Raw genomic sequence first — 18,864 nt, forward strand, 5'->3', positions numbered from 1 at the left:
GGGTCGGTTACAACTCTTACTCAGAGCCCTTGTGGCCTTCTGTTTTACTTTTACTTCAGCGTTGCTTCACAATTATTGAGAACATACTTCAAGGTGATTCACTATGGCTGATCTTTTTGAATCGCTAATGTTTATTCTGGAGAATAATTTCAGTTCAGCAACGCTACAGGAGGTTCTCAGGAAGGTCTGCCAGGAAGAGGTGGGCAGACCAATGAATACAATGCTCCCGGTTCATTTCAAATAGCCCCCCACATATTACGCAATTAGAATACCCAAGCGTTACAGACATCTTTACTCCACACCTTAAAAAGGGAAATTTAGGGGTTAACTTTAAGTCTTTAAGAGACTCCCAGAGTTGGAGTTAACATTTTTCTTTCAAATTTGTACTACAAATTTGTATACAAATTTGAACTACCTTAATAAGAAAAGTCATCACTGCAAACGTAATAAGTTATTTTATTACAAGAACAAAACAGACTTGCTAATTTTATGTCTAATTTCACCCATATTACAAATGCAAAGTATATATTATCATAGGATGTAGGTTACTGAACTCCAAAATATTGTGCATAAGTGAAATAAACTCAACTTGCAGAATTAGAACATTAAAGTATCTACAGTCATTATAAATAGTGCAAAGTATATACCGTATCTACAGTGCAGGGGGAGAGTATAAACATGTGAAAATGAGTTTCTTAAGTTAGAACATTTGTTTGAACAATTTAAAATATTAACAAGGGTACTCAAATACAGAACTAACCAAGTCATTTATTTTTTCTCTTTTTTTAAAAAAAACTGTCGAGCTTCTTCCCAGGCTGCCTGAGGAAATCTGTTAGCCAGCTCGAGATAGTCTTGGGAACCAAGGGATTTTCCTGAGAGGAAAAAAAGAAAATAGTTAAATTCTTTGAAGTTTAAGCAACTGAAATTATTTTGATATCAGACTACAGAATGGAGACATGCACTTCAAATAAACCATGATGTAAGTTTATATAAAGAAGGTAATTGATCTATCTATATCTACCTACAGCATAATATATATGCACATTTTAATCACAATTTATTTGTGATTGCTTCTAACATATTCAGATATTAACCCCTCTGTAAAACATTACAAAAAATGGTTTTTGGATTCCAGAATAAGAAAATAGGGGAAATAAGTATGGTGAACAAAATAAAATGACAGATATTCCATTCTTAAGATAGGCTTGAAATGGTAAATCTGTATGTGAACTTGACGTTTGTCTCCTAAAATAGTCTAATTTAAAATATTTTAAGTATAACTTTATAAAAAAGCTCAAATCTGGCATTCAGTCATCCGACAAAGCAGAGGGAATGAGTCAGAACTTTATTGGTTATTGATGTAGGCAAAGAAAACCGTCCCCTGCTGGGCAGTGATCAAGCAGTGAGTATTTGAACACCAGAAGTCTTCTTCAGCAATAAGAATGTGGTGCTACCAGGAGCTACTTTACACTTACAGTGCAGAGCTTCACCTGGGCCATGAACTCAAAATGCCTTGAAACATTTTATGGGGACTAAATCTAAGCAAAAGGGGAACAGACATCCGAAGTGCAGACTGGCCCTTAGTGTGGCATAATCGTTTCCTTTAAACCAAGTAAGCATATCAGGAGTTGTCACCAATATAACGATGACCCTTTCTGACAAATGCAGAGAACACGGCCCCATTTGCTGTATTGTGGATTAAGCCCAGTGTAATTGGGGAAAGCATGGACGTCAGAGAAGATGGGCCCTTGGAAAAGAAAGTAAGTTGAAACTCCCACAGGCCTCAGCCCACCAAGCAGACCGAGGCAGCTCTTGGGACTCTGCCTGCCAGACATGTAGCCAATGGTGACTCATCCTTACAGCCAGGAGAAAGGAAGAAAAAAGAATGTCTGTACTTCTTACTGGCAAAAAAAATTTCTGTACAATTAAAAATGAATACATTAGAAGATTTTTCAAGACATTTTCATATATTCAAAATTTAAGGCATTGTTTTATAAGAAATAGTAACAAATTATACTGATTTCTCCCACATAGCCTCCAATAGCTTAAGAAAAAAAAGGCTGTGAGTAAATCAGGGCAGACCTGAACTTGCACACTAATTCTGGCTTAGACAAATGATACCGACAGTGATGTTGACTGGAATTTCTGAAAAGGGCCATAGCTTTCTGTTTACTTCTCTGAATGCCTGAATCAATAAAACATGACATTTTTTCATGATATTGTTACAGCTTTATATTCTTTTCTGTATACTTTTCAACACCTGCCCCCTATAGATAATTGGGGCCCGCGTGCATGCGTGCTTGTGTCCAAGGTGACTCCCCACCCCTCCAAGTAAGGGCTAATTGGTGGGTGCCCTAGAGGGTCCTGCTGGGAGTGGGCCTCTAACCACTTTAAAGACTATCACACTAATGGAAGAATTGGGGAAAATCTGTATTAGGGTCCCATTAATCAGAGATGCTGTCCTGACAGTCAGGCAAAGAGCAACTTGTACTTCTCAATTACAGTGTGTATAGAATATTTAAAAAAGTAAAAATGCACTTTAAAATTCTACATCTCCAGCTCTGATCATAGGAAACACCTCAGCAGGAACACTACAGGAAAAAAAAAACTTGTAAATCTTTTGGCCTCTGAACTCTTGCTAATCTGATGGCTTTTTCTCCAAGTAAAACAATTTTATACTTTTTATTTTCAATAAAAAAATTCAAGTACTTGAATTTAGGGGGGAAAATATGGGCTACTATCATTAATAATTTTATTCTGAACACAGGAAACCAAACTGATGTGATTTTAGCTTTTATGTGAGGGAATGTGGGCCATGTAGAATGATCTGCTTGTCTCCTGTATTATGAAGCAGCTCTTCAGTAATTATTCACCATTTATTGTATCTTGCATGAGGTGAATATAAATTACATAAAGATGTTTTGTGCTTTTCTTTTACTTCCATAGATTTCTCTGTCTATTCTGATGCATTCATGCTTGATGACAAAATCTGTTTCTTTACTCATTGAAATATACTTGATATCTGGATCTCAAATGTTTTAGGTGATGTAATAAATTGATTTCTGTAACAGCTCCAAAGGGTGGAGTTAGAAACATGTCTGTTCGGCTAACAAACACACGACATTTCATTTCAATAGAGACGTACCTTTGGGCTGATAAGACTGGTTATCTGCCTGGCCTGGAGTCTGTACAAAATCCTGTGTGAGACAAGAGAAGTGTTTTTATACCAAGGCTAGGAACAGAGAATTTCGCTGAGGGCAGCTTTAAATGTGCTTCTGAATTCTGAGACAACTATCTTTGCATATTCGAATACTTTGGAGCCCAAATATAAAAGCTTAAGAAGTTGATGTTCAGGTTCTCTTAATTTAGATCAAATAGCGCTGACCCACATCTTGCTACGGACCAGCAGGGGCTGTGATGCTATCTCCTGGAGAAACGACAGCTTTATTTCAGCTAACAAACCGAAGGCTTTAGCCAGATTTATAATCCTAAAATACTGACAGGTTTTTAACATTTTTTAAAAAAGCATAATTCTAAAAGCCCTTATGTATTCTGCAGCTAAATCTTAAAAGTCGAGTAATTTTACTTTTAGATGGAAAGTGAAAAATATCGTACATAATATGTAAAATTTTCAGAAACCTATGACAAACCACCGGCTCCTATTTTTAGTATCATTTTCTAGTGACTATTAATAATCTAACACATGGGAACCTCCAAGAACCATTCTATAAACTAAAATCTAATATATATTCTTTCCCCTGATAATAATTACTTATAGAAAAAAAACCTGATTCAATTTCACTAATCTAAGAAGCTATCCCAAATAAGAAATTTCTGTAACATGTACAAAATGTGTGCGTCCAAACGTATGTTAAATGTGTTACATTAAATTACATTTAAATGTGTGTTAGAAATACTTTAAGAACAATACGAGATGAAAACAAGTAATATATATGTTCTTTACTTTAGATTCTGATATCATTTGTATTTTTATAAATTGTTTTCCAAGCAGCTGAAAATGTAAGGGACTAAGTTGGTACAGAAGCAAGACTGTCTTTGCTCAACCATCACTGTCTTGGGTGAGGCCTCTCTGCTCATCACCCCCTGGCAGTCCCTATCCCTCTTCCCTGCCTTACTTTTCTGCACAGCACTTAACACCATCTGTTGTTTGACTTATTTTTGTTTGTCTGACTCTCCCTACTTTAATGGAAGATCTATAAAGGCAGGAATTTTCATCTGCTTTTTTGATTGCTGTATTCCCAGTGCCCAGAGTAGTGCCCAGTACACCAAGGCACTCAAAAATTACCTGCTGAATAAGAGAATGAATTTTAAGATCTCAGTCTTAAAAATCCTCTATACTGTATTTTCTATTTAATTTTTAATCGTAAGGCTTTAAGAATATGAGAATTCTTAAATGTTGGTATGATGGTTATGCAAGACTTTATTAAGATTTTAATTTAACCATAAGATTTTTTAAAAAAAATCCATACCCTCCCTGTGGATCTGAATATCTTTGAAAAAATTTTCAGAAAATAGAACCCAGACTCAAAGAGAACAACTAAGCTGAAAGTAGACATTTCTAAACACAACTGATCTAGTTGTGTTTATTAATTGATCACCTAATAGAGGATAGTTTAAAAAATGTAAACCACTAACTACTATCTAAGGTGAAGAAAGCTTGACTCTTTAGCCATCCCGACCAGCCGGGCAGGATCGCATCCTTTCAACAATGATATATGTATATTAGCCAGAATAAGGAACAACACTAATACAGAGCTCTGCTTTCTGTTTCATTATTACGAACAGAAAACACTGTCTGTTAATTACATGTATGTCATGGAACAAAAACACACTGGTTTTTATGGTAGAACGTTTCAAAGAAAATGGAAGATTTTCAGCAACTCAGGATTAACTATTAGCAACTGTTAAAGAATAGCCAACTTGATTTTCTATTGTTAGTTGACTGAGTTAATTTAGATGTGGCAACATTGCTTTACTTTGCTACAGTGCTAATTCTGTTCCTGTCCTATAGACTTGAGCTGGATCAGAAAAATATAAGGCCATTTTTACAAGCGTTAGAGCTTTTTACAAAGCAATATAACAGGATTTTATTACACATACACACATGTGCGTATGAATCATACTTATTTAAAAACTTACAAATCAACAGAAGTTTTACTTGATCTTTCTTCTGCAATCCTTATCTATTCCCTGTAGCTAGACTAAAAGCTAGATGAATGTAAATGCTAGAGCCTTAAAGAAGTCTGGCCATCTTTTTAAAAACATTTCCTTGGTATGGGTTTACCATTTCGTCAACTGGAAAAATATCCTTTTCTTGAAATCTTCCAAGTAGAAGTTATACAACACTCAACCCCAGTTTTACTATCCTCATATTTTAGAAATTAATTTTCAAGCACAGAAATACGTGCAAAATTTAAGAGATACTGTGGATGGCAAGAATAAACAGCTGGTTCACTTTTACTTTTCAACTGCATTAGCTTACACATAAAGCCAGAGGATCAGGCGTAAGACAGAAGGTACCTGAATGAATGTGGCCAGTAAAACACAGCTCATCTCTTGCTCCAGAATGATCTTGTTCTGACGGTTGTTGTAACAAGCAGCGATAAGTGAAGGGAAGAGCACTTTGATCAGCCGTGGGTCACTGAAATACTGGAAGGGCAGTTGGCAGAGCTTCTGCAGCACCGTGGGGTGGCGGCCAGACTGTACGATTACCTGAAACAGGAGCGAACCTAGGTCAACAGCCAGAAAGCCGGGCCCGCCCTTCCTCCTGCATCCCCCAACAGTGTCTGGGAGAACCATGGAGAACAGGCGGAAGGTGTGTAAGGAGAGAGAGAGAAAAAAAAGAGAGACTCCAAACTCCTAAGCGATATTTGAAAGGAACAGAAAGTAAAGAAATCTCATTTCCTAACTTAAGGAAAAGATCCCCAAAGTTCTGCAGCCATTTATACTCCACAGTGAAGAGCAAGGCTGCCATGGAGAGAGGATACCTCTGAAATGGATTCAAGATGCACACTGCTTTAACTAAGCACCCGCCCCCACCCTCCCCCTTAAAGCTGAGCAGCCCTATGCCCTGAAATCTGCAAAGAGCTCGCTCAGAAGAATGATCCCTCTCTTACCTAGCCTCTGCCCACTGCAGTCCTCCCCTAACCTAGCTCCTGACAGACCTCTTCAGTATGCAGATGAGCCCTTGGAAAGAAAAGGGGACTGACTGTAAGGGGAGTGGGAAGTTTCAGCAAGCACAGGCTCCAAAAGATCCTTCCTCTGATCCAAACTCCTTATCTGTGTTTCCATCAGTGCCATTGAGTCTAAAAGGAGAATTGTTTAGATAAATGAGACTCTTGTCTTGAAGCAGTCTAGGTTTACAACTGTGTACATTTTAAGAAATGGGGCAGTGCAATTAATGGGCTTGCAGGGAAGCCCTCCTAATTTACTCCCTAGGCCTACATGATAAACTAAGAAATGTCAAAATCAGGTCTGTTTCAAGTAACCTTGATTAGACGGTTCTAATACGAAAGAGCTGGGTGACCCAAAGCCCACTTCTTGGTATAAGAAGAAGCTCACAGAAAGTTAGGAACACTGTAAAATCTAAGGTCAGGACTGTAAATTGTACTTGGAAAAACATAATTTTACAGGTACACACCCAGACAGGACTGCATTCAAATTAAAACCAGAAGGACAGAATGAAACAGCAGAGGCAGGAGAAACATAAATTACAGGGATTTACAAGTTTTCAAAGTACTTTTAACAATACTTTAAGAACACACTCTCAGATGATAATGCAGTTTGGTTTAAGAACAAAATCAACAAAGTAATAGTTCACATATTTTAGTTCAATAGCTAAAATGACATCAAAAACCTTTAGAGAATGTTGATAGGGACTTGTTAATACCTTCAAATCCAGCAGGAATTTTAAAGACTCACAGTGTGACAATTCAGCACATGGCTATGTGCTGCCATTTCTGACCACTGGCTGAGAAAAATATGTCCCATCATCTATTTTATTGATAAAGCATTTACTTAAAGCTTTATTTTAATTATTAGCTACAAATTTTGTAGCACAGCCAAATGACCACCACTTTAGAATTTATAATGATACCATTATTCCAAGTCTCTTTTCCCCCTTGTCCAAAAATGAAGCAGAAGTTCTTTTCTTTGGAACTGCATTGTTAAAATGCTATTATTGGAAGATTCACTAATTGAAAAGATATTAAACTGGCCAATCTGGCTGGCACGGGCACAATGTTAACTCGAAGACGACAACTCCTGGTTCCTGGTAAACGAGCACAGAACGTGCAAGCTTAACGAGAACTTCCTCCACCTGGACTCCTGACCCTCACTGGGCTGCAGGAGAGCCCCTCAGGGGCCTGTCAGTCCCCTCCAGGAATGGAGCTGGCTCTCCCGTGCTTGTTGAAGGAGTGAGTTTACAGAGGTCACCAGCAGTGTCGTGAGACCACCTGCCAGAGGCCACTACTTTTAAGTCCCTGTGGTGCAGAAGACACAAATGGACGTAGGAAGTTTGGTCACCTTGGGTAGGGTGTTCTACCCACAGGACCACCCAGGATAGAACTTAATCAGGGTATAGGTAAGGGGTCTGCCAGAGGTGCTAAGAGCCACACCCCCTGGCTGGGCTGTGAGCCAGTGGGACATCTCGTCGGCACTGTCCTTAGAACCACATTTCAGGCATTGTGGGAAGACAGGCTTAGGAAGTCTAGGAGGGGGCCCACCTGTAGCACTGAGACTTGGTGGGCGAGACCACTCCTGGATAATTAAGGGGGGTTTTGGTACAGGGGGGTGGCATTTTGCTGTCAATGAGCACAGCGGGGTGGTCAGCTGCAGTAGGCTCAGCACTTCCCACAGGGGCAGGGAAGCAAGGCTGGGGCGCGGAGAGCATCACCTTGCCACCCAGGGCCTTGTGCGCCTGGACAGAGTTGCCTGAGAGGTTGTGGACAGATCAGGGGCTGAGGGCAGGGCTCAGGTTTATTTCATCCAGTCACTGATTCCCAGGCCTTGGGGTGGTCAAGTGTCACCATGAGCTGCTCCAGCTTTCCAAAGTCAATAGAGAGTCATCGTGGAATATGAAAGTCTTGGCGAATGAATGAAATGGAAATAGTTAAGAAAAATCTCAGATTTACAATGATGTTTTCTCTCTCTATGCCTTCCTGGTGGAGCTGTAGCTAAGTCAGTAACTATTGGTCTGTCACCTTTCTCCAGACAAGTGGCTGCTGATAAGGCCTAAGGTGAGCACCACCCTGAGCCTGGCCAGGCCACCTGCCCTTCCTTTCAGGGCACACAGGCCAACACATCCCCAGAGGGGCTTCCCACAGAGCTCCTTTTCAGACCAGTGCCCCAAGAGAAAGGAGGTGCCTGGCTGTAGATTTCTTTGGGGGTCATAGTCATCAGTTAGATAGCATGTAGGGAGCTGGTATGGGTCCATAATAATGAGAAGACCCCCCCCCCCAATATGATGTCCACTTCCAGATGCAGATTAGGGCTCCAAGGAAACCAGGGGAATTTCCAGCAACATTCACATCAAAAGAAATTGAAATTCAACTTTCCACTTGCTCTTAGGTGCAATTTTAAAATAGGTACTAAGTAAAGAGCTGGGAGGCCTGGGTTCCTGCCTTTACTCTGGGCACTAGCTCGCTGTGTAACCCTGGGAAAATGGTTCAATTTCTCTGGGTTTCAAGGTGGAGAATTTTTTCAAAAGTAAACTTTTCACCAAAGTATAACATACATGCACCTCTCAAGTGAATCGCTCAATTTTTATTAAGTGAATATACCTGTGTCACCAGTACCCAAATAAAGAAAGAGAATATGACCAAGGGTGTTGGATCTTTAAATATATTCCTTCTCACTCAAAATTAGATTCCTAGACTTTGAATTTAAGACAAATCATACAGAAACTATTTGGCTGTACTAGAACATAAGAGAGAGTTACTATACACAGCATGGGTCCCTCCTCTGGTCTTCTCAGCAGAGGCCAGTGGGCATAATTCCATCATCAAGGAAGGACATCTTTTACCCAAATGCCCTGGTATTCACCACTTTTTTCTTCATTATAATTGACAAGGGATTGGGGGAATGAAGGAGGGGGAGGGACCCCCCCACTCCCTCTCCGTTTTGGAACTATCAACAGTTCTGGGAAGAAGAGGCTTTAAAAGAAGGAAAGTTACATGCTGCCAATGTGTGCTACAGCCTGGTGGAGGGCCAGGAGGATCTGAACACTAATGTTAAGAAGGAATCTAGTAAAAAAAAAAAAATTTTTTTTTAAAGGAATCTGGACCAGACAAGTGGATGTGCTGATTCTTTCATCTGCCGACCTCTGGCCACTCACCAGCTCCAATCTTTGTGCGTTCTACAAAGTAGAGAGTATAGGTAAAGTATAACTTGGTGCAGTGAGAGAGAGTCAGGAGAGAACTCTAAATTCAGTGGACATTTAGTGAGTGCCTCCTATGCTCAGTGCTATAGGAACACAGAGAGAATCCATGCTTTAGCTCTCAGGGAGCGGAGGTATGTACACAAATGACAGACTAATACAAAAGAGACTGGCTCATCAGACAGGGAAGGACAAAGGATTAGGGGACCCCGTGGGAGGGAAGGGTTACTCCTTAGGTGAATGTGGAAGGCTGCACTGAGAAGGTGGGTTGGACCTTCAGGGCCAATCAGTGGAGGAATTTTAGGTGGAGAGAAGCTCCTAGATTCAAATACCAGCCTGTTTTAGTCTGTTCAGGCTGCCATAATAAAATACCATAGACTGGGTGGCTTAAACAACGGAAATTTATTTTCTTACAGTTCTGGAGCCTGAAAGTCTAAGATCAGGGTGCCAGCATGGTCGATGAGTGCTCTCTTCCTGGTGTGCAGACCAATACCTCCATGAGTCCTTGCCTCGCTGAGTGCACATGAAAAGAGAGAGCTCTCTTCCTAGTCTTTTTTTTTTTTTAAAGATTTTATTTATTTATTTGACAGAGAGAGAGAGAGACAGCGAGAGAAGGAACACAAGCAGGGGAGTGGGAGAGGGAGAAGCAGGCTTCCCGCTGAGCAGGGAGCCTGATGCAGGGCTCGATCCCAGGACCCTGGGATCATGACCTGAGCCAAAGGCAGACGCTTTACGACTGAGCCACCCAGGCGCCCCTCTTCCTAGTCTTACAAGGCCACCAATCCTACCTCATTAAGACCCCACCCTTATGACCTCATTTATCTCCAAGTACAGTCACATTGGGGGGTTAAGGTACAAAATATGAATTTTGGGGGACACAACTCAGCCCATAGCAGAGCGCTAACTGATTCCTCAATGCCCCTGGCCAGAACAATGTTTCATTAGAAAGACTAGCCTTGCTAACCAGGTCTATTTCAGAGTTGATTGGGGGTCAGCTGTCTCTCAGTGGCTATAAGCCACACATCTACAGGCTCAAGAGTGCTTGCTGTTGCGTAGCCCTGGGCTCTAAGGCTAGCTCTGGTCAGTTAACCAATTTGAGCCTCAGGGTTCTTCCTATAAATAGGGATGGGTATTCTGCACAGCAAAGGAAACAATCAACAAAACCAGAAGACAACCTACAGAATGGGAGCAGATATATGCAAATGACATAAGGGGTTAGTATCCAAAATGTATAAAGAACTTACAGAGGCGCCTGGGTGGTGCAGTCAGTTAAGTGTCTGACTCTTGATTTTGGCTTGGGTCATGATCTCAGGGTCCTGAGACTGAACCCCACTTTGGGCTCCTTGCTGGGCATGGAGCCTGCTTAAGATTCTCTCTCTCTCTCTCTCCTTCTCCCTCTGCCCCACCCCCACTCCTGCTCACATGTGTGCTCTCTCTAAAAAAAAACCCAAAAACCAAACTTATACAACTCAACACCCAAAACCCAAATAATCCAATTAAAAATGGGCAGAAGACACGAACAGACATTTCTCCAAAGAAGAGACCTGAATGGCCAACAGACACATGAAAAGATGCTCATAATCACTCATCATCAGGGAAATGCAAACCAAAACCACAAAGAGATATCACCTCACACCTGTCAGAATGACTAAAATCAAAAACACAAGAAATAACAAGCGTGGGCAAGGATGTGGAGAAAGGGGAATCCTCTTGCAGTGTTGGTGGGAATGCAAACTGGTGCAGCCACTCTGGAAAACAGTATGGACGTTCCTCAAAATATTAAACAGAATTACTATATGATCCAGTAATTCCACTGGTGGGTATTTAGCCAAAGAAGACAAAAACACTAACTCAAAAAGATATATGCACCCATATGTTTATTGCAGCATTATTTACAATAGCCAACTTAGGGAAGCAGCCTGCATGTTCATCAACAGATGAATGGATAAAGAAGATGTGGTGTATATATACAATGGAATATTACTCAGCCATAAGAAGAATGAAATATTGCCATTTGCAAAAATGTGTATGGATCTAGAGGGTATAATGCTAAGTGCAAGGAGTCATGTCAGAGGGACACCTTTCCCTGCCCTGCTCGTGTTCTCCCTCTCTCTCTCTCTCAAATAAATAAATACATCTTTTAAAAAAATTATTAAAGAAGTCAGTCAGAGAAAGACAAATACTCACACGTGGAATTTAAGAAAGAAAACAAATGAGCAAAGAAAAAAAAAAAGACAAACCAAAAACAGACTCTCAACTATACAGAACAAATAAACTGTTACCAGAGGGGAGATGGGTGGGGGTATGGGGGAAATAGGTGAAGGGGATTGAGAGTACCCTTATCATGATGAGCACCGAGGAATGTGTAGAATTACTGAATCGCTATATTGTACACCTGAAACTAATAGAACACTGTATGTTAACTACACTGGAATTGAAAGAAAAAAAAAAAGAGAGACAGATGGCAGCCTTCAGGGTTTAGAGGAGGAGCAAGTGAGACGTGTCTGTGACCATAATGTGAAAAACAGTATTAGGTATGAGTGTGTGGTTAGCTCACTGGTTCTGCTGCTCCTAAGTCTTCTCCTGCTTCTCTGGCTTCCATATACTTGTAGGACCCGAAGTCCCCTCCCAGTATGAGGCCTAATGAGTGCTTTCCATCATCCCAGCCCCATTTCTCCATAAGGGCCACTCATTGGAATGGGGGTCTGGCGGCAGCAGGCCCTGCATTCTGGCCGGGACTCCTCAGCAAGCTTCATGCTACCTGGGAAGCCGTTGCTGGCCTCTGCCTGGCCCTGCTCACACAGCAGAGAGCTATGCAAACAGAGCTGGGGATGCCAGCCAGGATCTTGTGGTGGGGGTTAGGAAGTGCATTCTGACAGCTCTGAAAAGAAAATCCCAGCCCAAGCACGATCCAAGAAACAGAGGTAAGTGGTAGAGAGAGAAAGGCTTAGCTAACTCTGTGTGTGTGTGTGTGTGTGTGTGTGTGTCTGTCTGTCTTGAGGCTGTTGTGCTAGACTTGTCAATCTGAGAACAGAGCAGGAAGGGCTAAAGCTAACAGGCTTGTGCTGTGGGCTCCTGATTCAGACCCAGGATGAGCTTCCCTTGAAGCACTTAAGGAAATCCTTAAGCCCAGGAAGTCTGCCCAGGCAGCAAAACCAGAGACAGCCTTTCCTTTTCAAGCCCAAAACATGGCAGCTGTGATCACAGTGTAAGTGTGTTTAGCTTCATTTCCAGATGCAAAAGGGCAGGTGGGCCCCACTGCTCTCCTAGAGGGCGAGGCACGTGAGAGTTACTGGAATGAGTGAATCAAAGTGACAGGGGGTTCCTAGTGAACAAATTCATCTGTGCCTGGCCTTGGGGAAGAATCCTACTCTATCTCTTCTTATTAGGTATAGAGCCCATTTTCTAACTCAGAGGGTTCAATGGTCTTCACATCATGTTGCCTCAGGTCTACATATGTTGTCCCTTGGTATAGAATGAATGTTTGTCCCTCCTCCACTCATATGTTGCAATCCTAACCCCCAGTGTGATGGTATCAGGAGGTGGGGCCTTTGGCAGGTGATTTATGATGACAGCGATCGCACTCTCACGAATGGGATTGGTGTCCCTATAAAGGAGACCCCAGAGAGCTCTCAGGGCGCCTTCTGCCCTGTGACAATACAGGAAGCTGGCAGTCTGCAACCAGCAGGAGAAGACTTAGGAGCAGCAGAACTGGTGAGCTAACCACCAGATCTCATGACCTCAGAACCCAAGCAGGCTGGCACCCTGATTTCAGACTTACAGTCTCCAGAACTGTGAGAAACACACTATAGCCCAAACTGACTACTAACACATCTCTAAAGAGTGAACTTTGTGATAAGCTGTCTTCTACCCTACAAGGAAGTTGGGCTTGGGGACCTCTCTCCTTGGCCTGGTTACAGGGACAGGTCTGGAAAAGATCCAACCCCCCCTGCCCCCCACCATGGGTCATGAGTGACATTGATCTCTCATTTGGTGTGAAGGAATCCAAAGTCTTCTACGACGCTGCATTGCTAGGACCTCAGCAGCACTCACCATGACATAAAGCCTGTCACTGGAGAGACGGTACTCAATAGTTTATAAAGCCCCTCTGCCTACATTGTCCGCGTCTCTGAACACTCTCTGAAGTGGGCAGACAGGGATGACTATACTCTTTTATAAGAAGAAATCTAACACTCAGAAAGTTCAGGAGATTTGCCCCAGGCCCCCCAGCCAGTCACTGGTGGAACTGGGCTTGGAAAACTCCTCTGAGTGGCGGCCTCTCACCTCCCAGGCCGGTCCAGGGCTATGAGACTCCTGAGGCCACCCCTTCCCGGGCACAGGGGCTCTCTGTTGCTGGGCCGGAGTTCATTCCCATGACTGGCTGCCAGCCAGCTTCTCGCACACCTCTGCCAGCCCACGTGGAGATGAGGATGACACGCTGCCATTCTACAAAGGCTAAACCAACCCACGTACACAGATGAAACCAACACAAAAGGCCTTTCTTCAAAAACCTATATTCTGCTTGGCTAGGTACCAAATAACCAGTTGTTGGCTGTGCTGGGTGGTGCCAAGGGTTTGCCTCAGATCATTAGACATGAGAATCTGAAAGGAGGGTCGGCGAGAGAGCCAGACACTCGGGAGCAGGCTGCCGGGACGCATGGCTCCACAGGGAGCGCTGGCTTGTGACTCTTGCCGCCGGCTGTCTTCTGAATTTTGAGGGCCCACAAAGCTGGACTGATACTTTTGAAACCAACACTATCGGTTTTAATATACTTATAATGCTAATCCTTGGTATAACCTGAATAGTTTTTCCCAACAGTTAAATTTAAAAAAGAACAAAAGGAAAGTGGAGGTTGGGGACTGAGTAGTGGTGAGTTTGGTTTAGAAATGGAATAGGCCTGGGCGAGTCTGTAGATTTCACATCTGTAAAATGACAACTGCTGCACTCATTTCACAGGATCCCAAGGAGAGTGGCTAGGAAGGCCCATGGAGTCTATCCTGTTATACAAATGGAAAACAGCCGGACTCTCCTTACCTAGAGGGCCCCTTTCCTCCAACTGTGACTACCTGGAATTCAGCCCAGAACCAGGAAGTGAGCAAGCAGACCTCTGAGCAGACAAATTAGCCTATTCATCAAATGTTTACTGAGCACCTACTCTGGCCAAGTGCGGTATGAGGCACCTGGAAGGGGGTAGTGACAAGTCACAGACATCCCTGCCCTCAGAGTGCCCCGTCTTTCCACGGAATCCATGTCAATTACTTACAGGAAAGTTCTGCAAGCTCCAATTCAGTCTAACAATTCACGTTTCAGAAGCAAGTCTAATCAAAGTGGTTTTCTGGCCTATAATAGATTGGAATCAGCAAATTAGGAGACTGCTGGAGAAAAACTGACAACAGGAAGAAGTATCAGCATCAGCCGATGCTAATAAATGAAGAGGTGGGAATTAAAATTATTTTGAACGGAAGTAGAAATTCAAAAAGTTGCCTGGAACCACTTGGTGTAAGACTAAATATCCCTACCCTTTTCAGTTTTTTTTTTTAAGATTTTATTTACTTATTTGAGAGAGAGAGAGAGCAAAAGCAAGGGGAGGAGAAGAGAGAGGGAGAGAAGCAGACTCCCTGCTGAGCAGGGAGCCAGATGTGGGGCTCGATCCCATGACCCTGAGATCATGACCTGAGCAAGGCAGACACTTAATCGACTGAGCCACCCAGCTGCCCCTTTTCAGTTGGTTTTGAGAACATTATCATATTGTAGTAAAGTATCTTATTAATTATAACCCATATCTTTTTTTTTTTTTTAAAGATTTTATTTATTTATTTGAGACAGAGAGAATGAGAGAGAGAGAGCACATGAGAGGGGTGAGGGTCAGAGGGAGAAGCAGACTCCCTGCCGAGCAGGGAGCCCGATGCGGGACTTGATCCAGGGACTCCAGGATCATGACCTGAGCCGAAGGCAGTCGCTTAACCAACTGAGCCACCCAGGCGACCCAACCCATATCGTTACTTAGTACTCTACACTTTAAAACTTTGCTTCCATACACACAGTAATCCTCATGTGCCTAACACTATGGTAGATATTCATTTCTTTTTTTTTTAAGAAAGATTTATTTATTCTAGAGGGAGAGAGTACAAGCACGCATGAGCGGGGGGCAGGGGCAGAGGGCGAGGGAGAGAAGCAGACTCTGTGCTGGGCGTGGAGCCCCACGAGGAGCCCCATGCGGCACTCGGTCTCATGACCCAGAGACAATGACCTGAGCCGAAACCAAAAGTTTGATGCTTAACTGACTGAGCCACCGAGGCGCCCCTAGATATTATTTCTTAAGGCATCAAAAAATATATAATGTATTAAGTATAATTTAAGTTTAAGAAGGCAGGAAACTATAATATTTAAAAAGAATGAGAACAAATAGTTAATGTTAAATAAACATCATATTTTAAAGGTAATTTTGGTAATTTGCAAATGGCCACTTATATGGGAACAACTCATTCCCTGATGATACCAAAACCATGACAGAAAACCATAATAGCAATAAGCTAGAGAAACGCTCCACAGTGGTTTCTTGCCTATGTATGTAAATATGTATGTATGTGTCTACCTATCAATCATAGATACAACCATGGTGGCCTATAGTAAAATCTTCAGCTCTCTAGAGATCACCTACATTCAAGGAAACAAAACAGAAAATGGTCAAATTCTGTTTTACCTACTTGTACTCTATGAATCCTGTTGATTTTGCTAAGATCTAAGAGTGATCCTGGATTTCCCCCTTATTTAGGAGGAATTCCAACAGTGATTTTAGAAAGCTCTGCATATTTAATTAATTAATTTATTTATTTCTCTCTCTCTCTCTCTCTCTCTCTCTGTCCTCAGAATGTCTGCTGGCAAGTTTCTAAATACTTATGTCCTCAGGATCCCAGCCCTGTGTCTGCCATGGCCCAGAAGACAGAACCATGCACATGGCCCTGCCTGGCTCCAGGCACATGAGCACTTGTTTAGGCAAAGAACAGATGTAAATCCCCAGTTTTCAATAGTCTCAAGGCTGTAAGCGCTGTAGGGACAGGGGCTAGGTTCCTTTTATTCACTGCTATATCCCTAGTATCTGCCATGGTGCCTAGCACAGTGTCTGACAAATAACAGGTGCTTAATAACTATCAGGAGAATGAATGAATTAGGGCTGAGCTTTGGTTCCTCAACCCAATTCCAAGGCCACATCAGGGCCCTGGGCTTACTCAGGTCAGAACCTTCAAGGTCCTCAGGTGACACCATCTTTGGATATGAAAGAAGAGCAGACTGGGTATTTTGGCCAGCACCCTGTGGAAGTCAGCGGCCCCCTGGGACAACAGTACAGTGAGTAGGGGTAGAGTGGGGCATGGGCAGCCGCTTTCAGCAAGCCTTGTGAGCTGGTCAAACCGAAGGTCCAGCCAGTTCTGTCGGTCAGTGTGGTAGGGTGAGTGGACATGTATGCATATAGTTAAATCTCACCAAGCAAATTCTTTATGCCTAAGAATTCTTGTTTTGCTTTTTCCTTTTCTTGTCAGAGACAAGATGTCCTCAACAGAGGGGCAAAAATAGGTGTCTAGACATCTAAATTCATTAAAAGAGACAGCAGAGAGAGTCTGTAAATCACTGGAACAAAGAATATTTTTTCTAGCCGACCAGAAACAAAGTAGTTGTTACATTCCTCTCCATAAAACTGGTCCTGCTACGAGGCTGGAATGAAGAGGCAGCAGGCACGGTGGCCTGGCCAAGCTGCTCTGTCCACATTGCTCTTGACCAGTCTTATCATACCCGAAGCCCAGGCCCGGGATAGAAACAACATGACAGGAGGGGCCTTGAGGCCGGTGACCTCTATGAATCATAGAAAGAAAATGGCATGCCTCAAACACATACACCTTGTTTCTCTAACCTGATGCCTTGTGGGTATTGTAGGGAAGGTGTAGAAGTGGCTTTATTTAAGTATCACAGGAGAAAAATTTGAAGAGTCTGTCCACATACATAAGCCAATCAAATTCAGAGCTGAGAAACACGAAGAGTCCCTTGGTTAGTGCTGCAAGTAAGTTTCTCTCCTTCCAGACTTGCTCCTGCCATAAAATAGATCTCTAGGCTGAGATTAAATGCAGAGACCTTGGCAGACCGTGTGGGAGGCAGGCCTTCTTCCCGGTGGTCCCAGGGACTCACTGCTGTCAGGCACCAGCAGTGTCAGGAGCACGGAGAGTGAGGGCAGAACGGAAAAAGAGAGGAGAGCAGCCAGGGTCAGGAGGAGAGGCTAAAGCCGTAGTTGGGGGTGTGGCCTCTCACAAGCTTTGGCGAGCAGGTGATTCCTACAGAAACGAGGGTTTCCTCACGTAGTGAGGGTTGAGTGGCTGTCCTCCTGTGTCCCTCCAGGGAAACTGAGAAGGCCCCTGACTTGCTGTTCTCTGCTTCCTCAGGGAGATAGGCTCTGTGCTGGTTACCGCCAGCAGAAGGGTGCGGAAGAGGCGTCTGGGCAGGCTACCTCCTCAAACATCACTGTGCTCCCGCAGCGGAGAGCAATGCTTCAGAACCAGGGCACCTGCTCTGTCCTGGGTCTCCAGTACAAAAGTCCTGACGCCTATCTTCCTATCCTCCACAAACTGGAGTGACTTTGGGACATAGCTTGAACATACCATCTCCTGCGAGTAACATGTAGGGGCTTCTCGTCATCTCCTGGAGGTGAAATTCTCAAGTTCTTGATCTAGCACATAGGTTCCTTGACCTGAGCCCGGCCCGCCTCTTCACTCCTAGCTCGTATTCTTTCCCCCACCTCCTAAGCTCCAGGCAGAGTGAACCGTTTGCTCTTCCCTGAACCTGCCAGGCTATTTTACATCTCAGTGCCTTTGCTTATGGTCTTTCCTACCTTGCTACCCAGTAAGGATCTCTTCCACTTTCAGGTATCAGCCAAACACCACCTCCACCATGAACTCTCTCCCAGAGGAACTCTAGCACAGATCCAGGTTTGTTTATGGTCTGTCCCTCCCTTCGCTCCCAGAATGTCAGCAACTGGAGGGCAGGGGCTTTGTCTGTTTTGTGTCCCAGTGCATCCTGGGTGTCCAGAGGAGCACCTGGACCACTGCAGGCACTTGTTAAATGTTTGCTGAAGGAAGGACAAGGAAGGACCGAGTCTCTGCACTGACGGCACTGCTCCCAAGCTGTGGGTTCCATAAGACAAGACCTGGGTTGTATTCATTTCTGCATCTCCCAGAGGCTGGGCATGTAGCAAAAATGGATATGCGAGAGAAGGAATGAGTGATGAATGTGGACACAAAGCTCACAGTTCTGGCCTTTCCCCAAGAATAAGTCACCTCCAGCATTCTGTTCTGTGTTAGAGCTTCTTTTTCCTTCTTTCATGTTGTCTATCCTGTGAGAAGAGTTACCTTTCCAATGAGGCATGTTCTAAATTCCCTTCAAACACATCGTGCAGCACAAGAAGGTTGGGCTAGATTATCTT

The 18,864-nt window shown here is 43.2% G+C and overlaps 1 protein-coding gene across 6 annotated transcripts in view; it reads right to left on the bottom strand.

The window, feature by feature from the left end:
- Positions 1 to 436: 436 nt before the first annotated feature.
- The window catches only part of SCAPER (S-phase cyclin A associated protein in the ER), a 529,442-nt gene continuing 511,014 nt past the window's right edge, over positions 437 to 18,864 (bottom strand). For all 6 annotated transcript variants that reach the window (XM_078079039.1, XM_078079040.1, XM_078079036.1 and 3 more), the window contains 3 exons: positions 5,542 to 5,733; positions 3,146 to 3,197; positions 437 to 872 (listed from right to left, as the gene is read on the bottom strand). In XM_078079039.1, the coding sequence (XP_077935165.1) occupies positions 769 to 872; positions 3,146 to 3,197; positions 5,542 to 5,733 (348 nt within the window). In that variant the 3' untranslated portion in view covers positions 437 to 768. The remainder of the gene's footprint in view (positions 873 to 3,145; positions 3,198 to 5,541; positions 5,734 to 18,864) is intronic.

The sequence above is a fragment of the Halichoerus grypus genome, chromosome 8, assembly GCF_964656455.1.
Source record: "Halichoerus grypus chromosome 8, mHalGry1.hap1.1, whole genome shotgun sequence".
Taxonomy (NCBI): Eukaryota; Metazoa; Chordata; class Mammalia; order Carnivora; family Phocidae; genus Halichoerus; species Halichoerus grypus.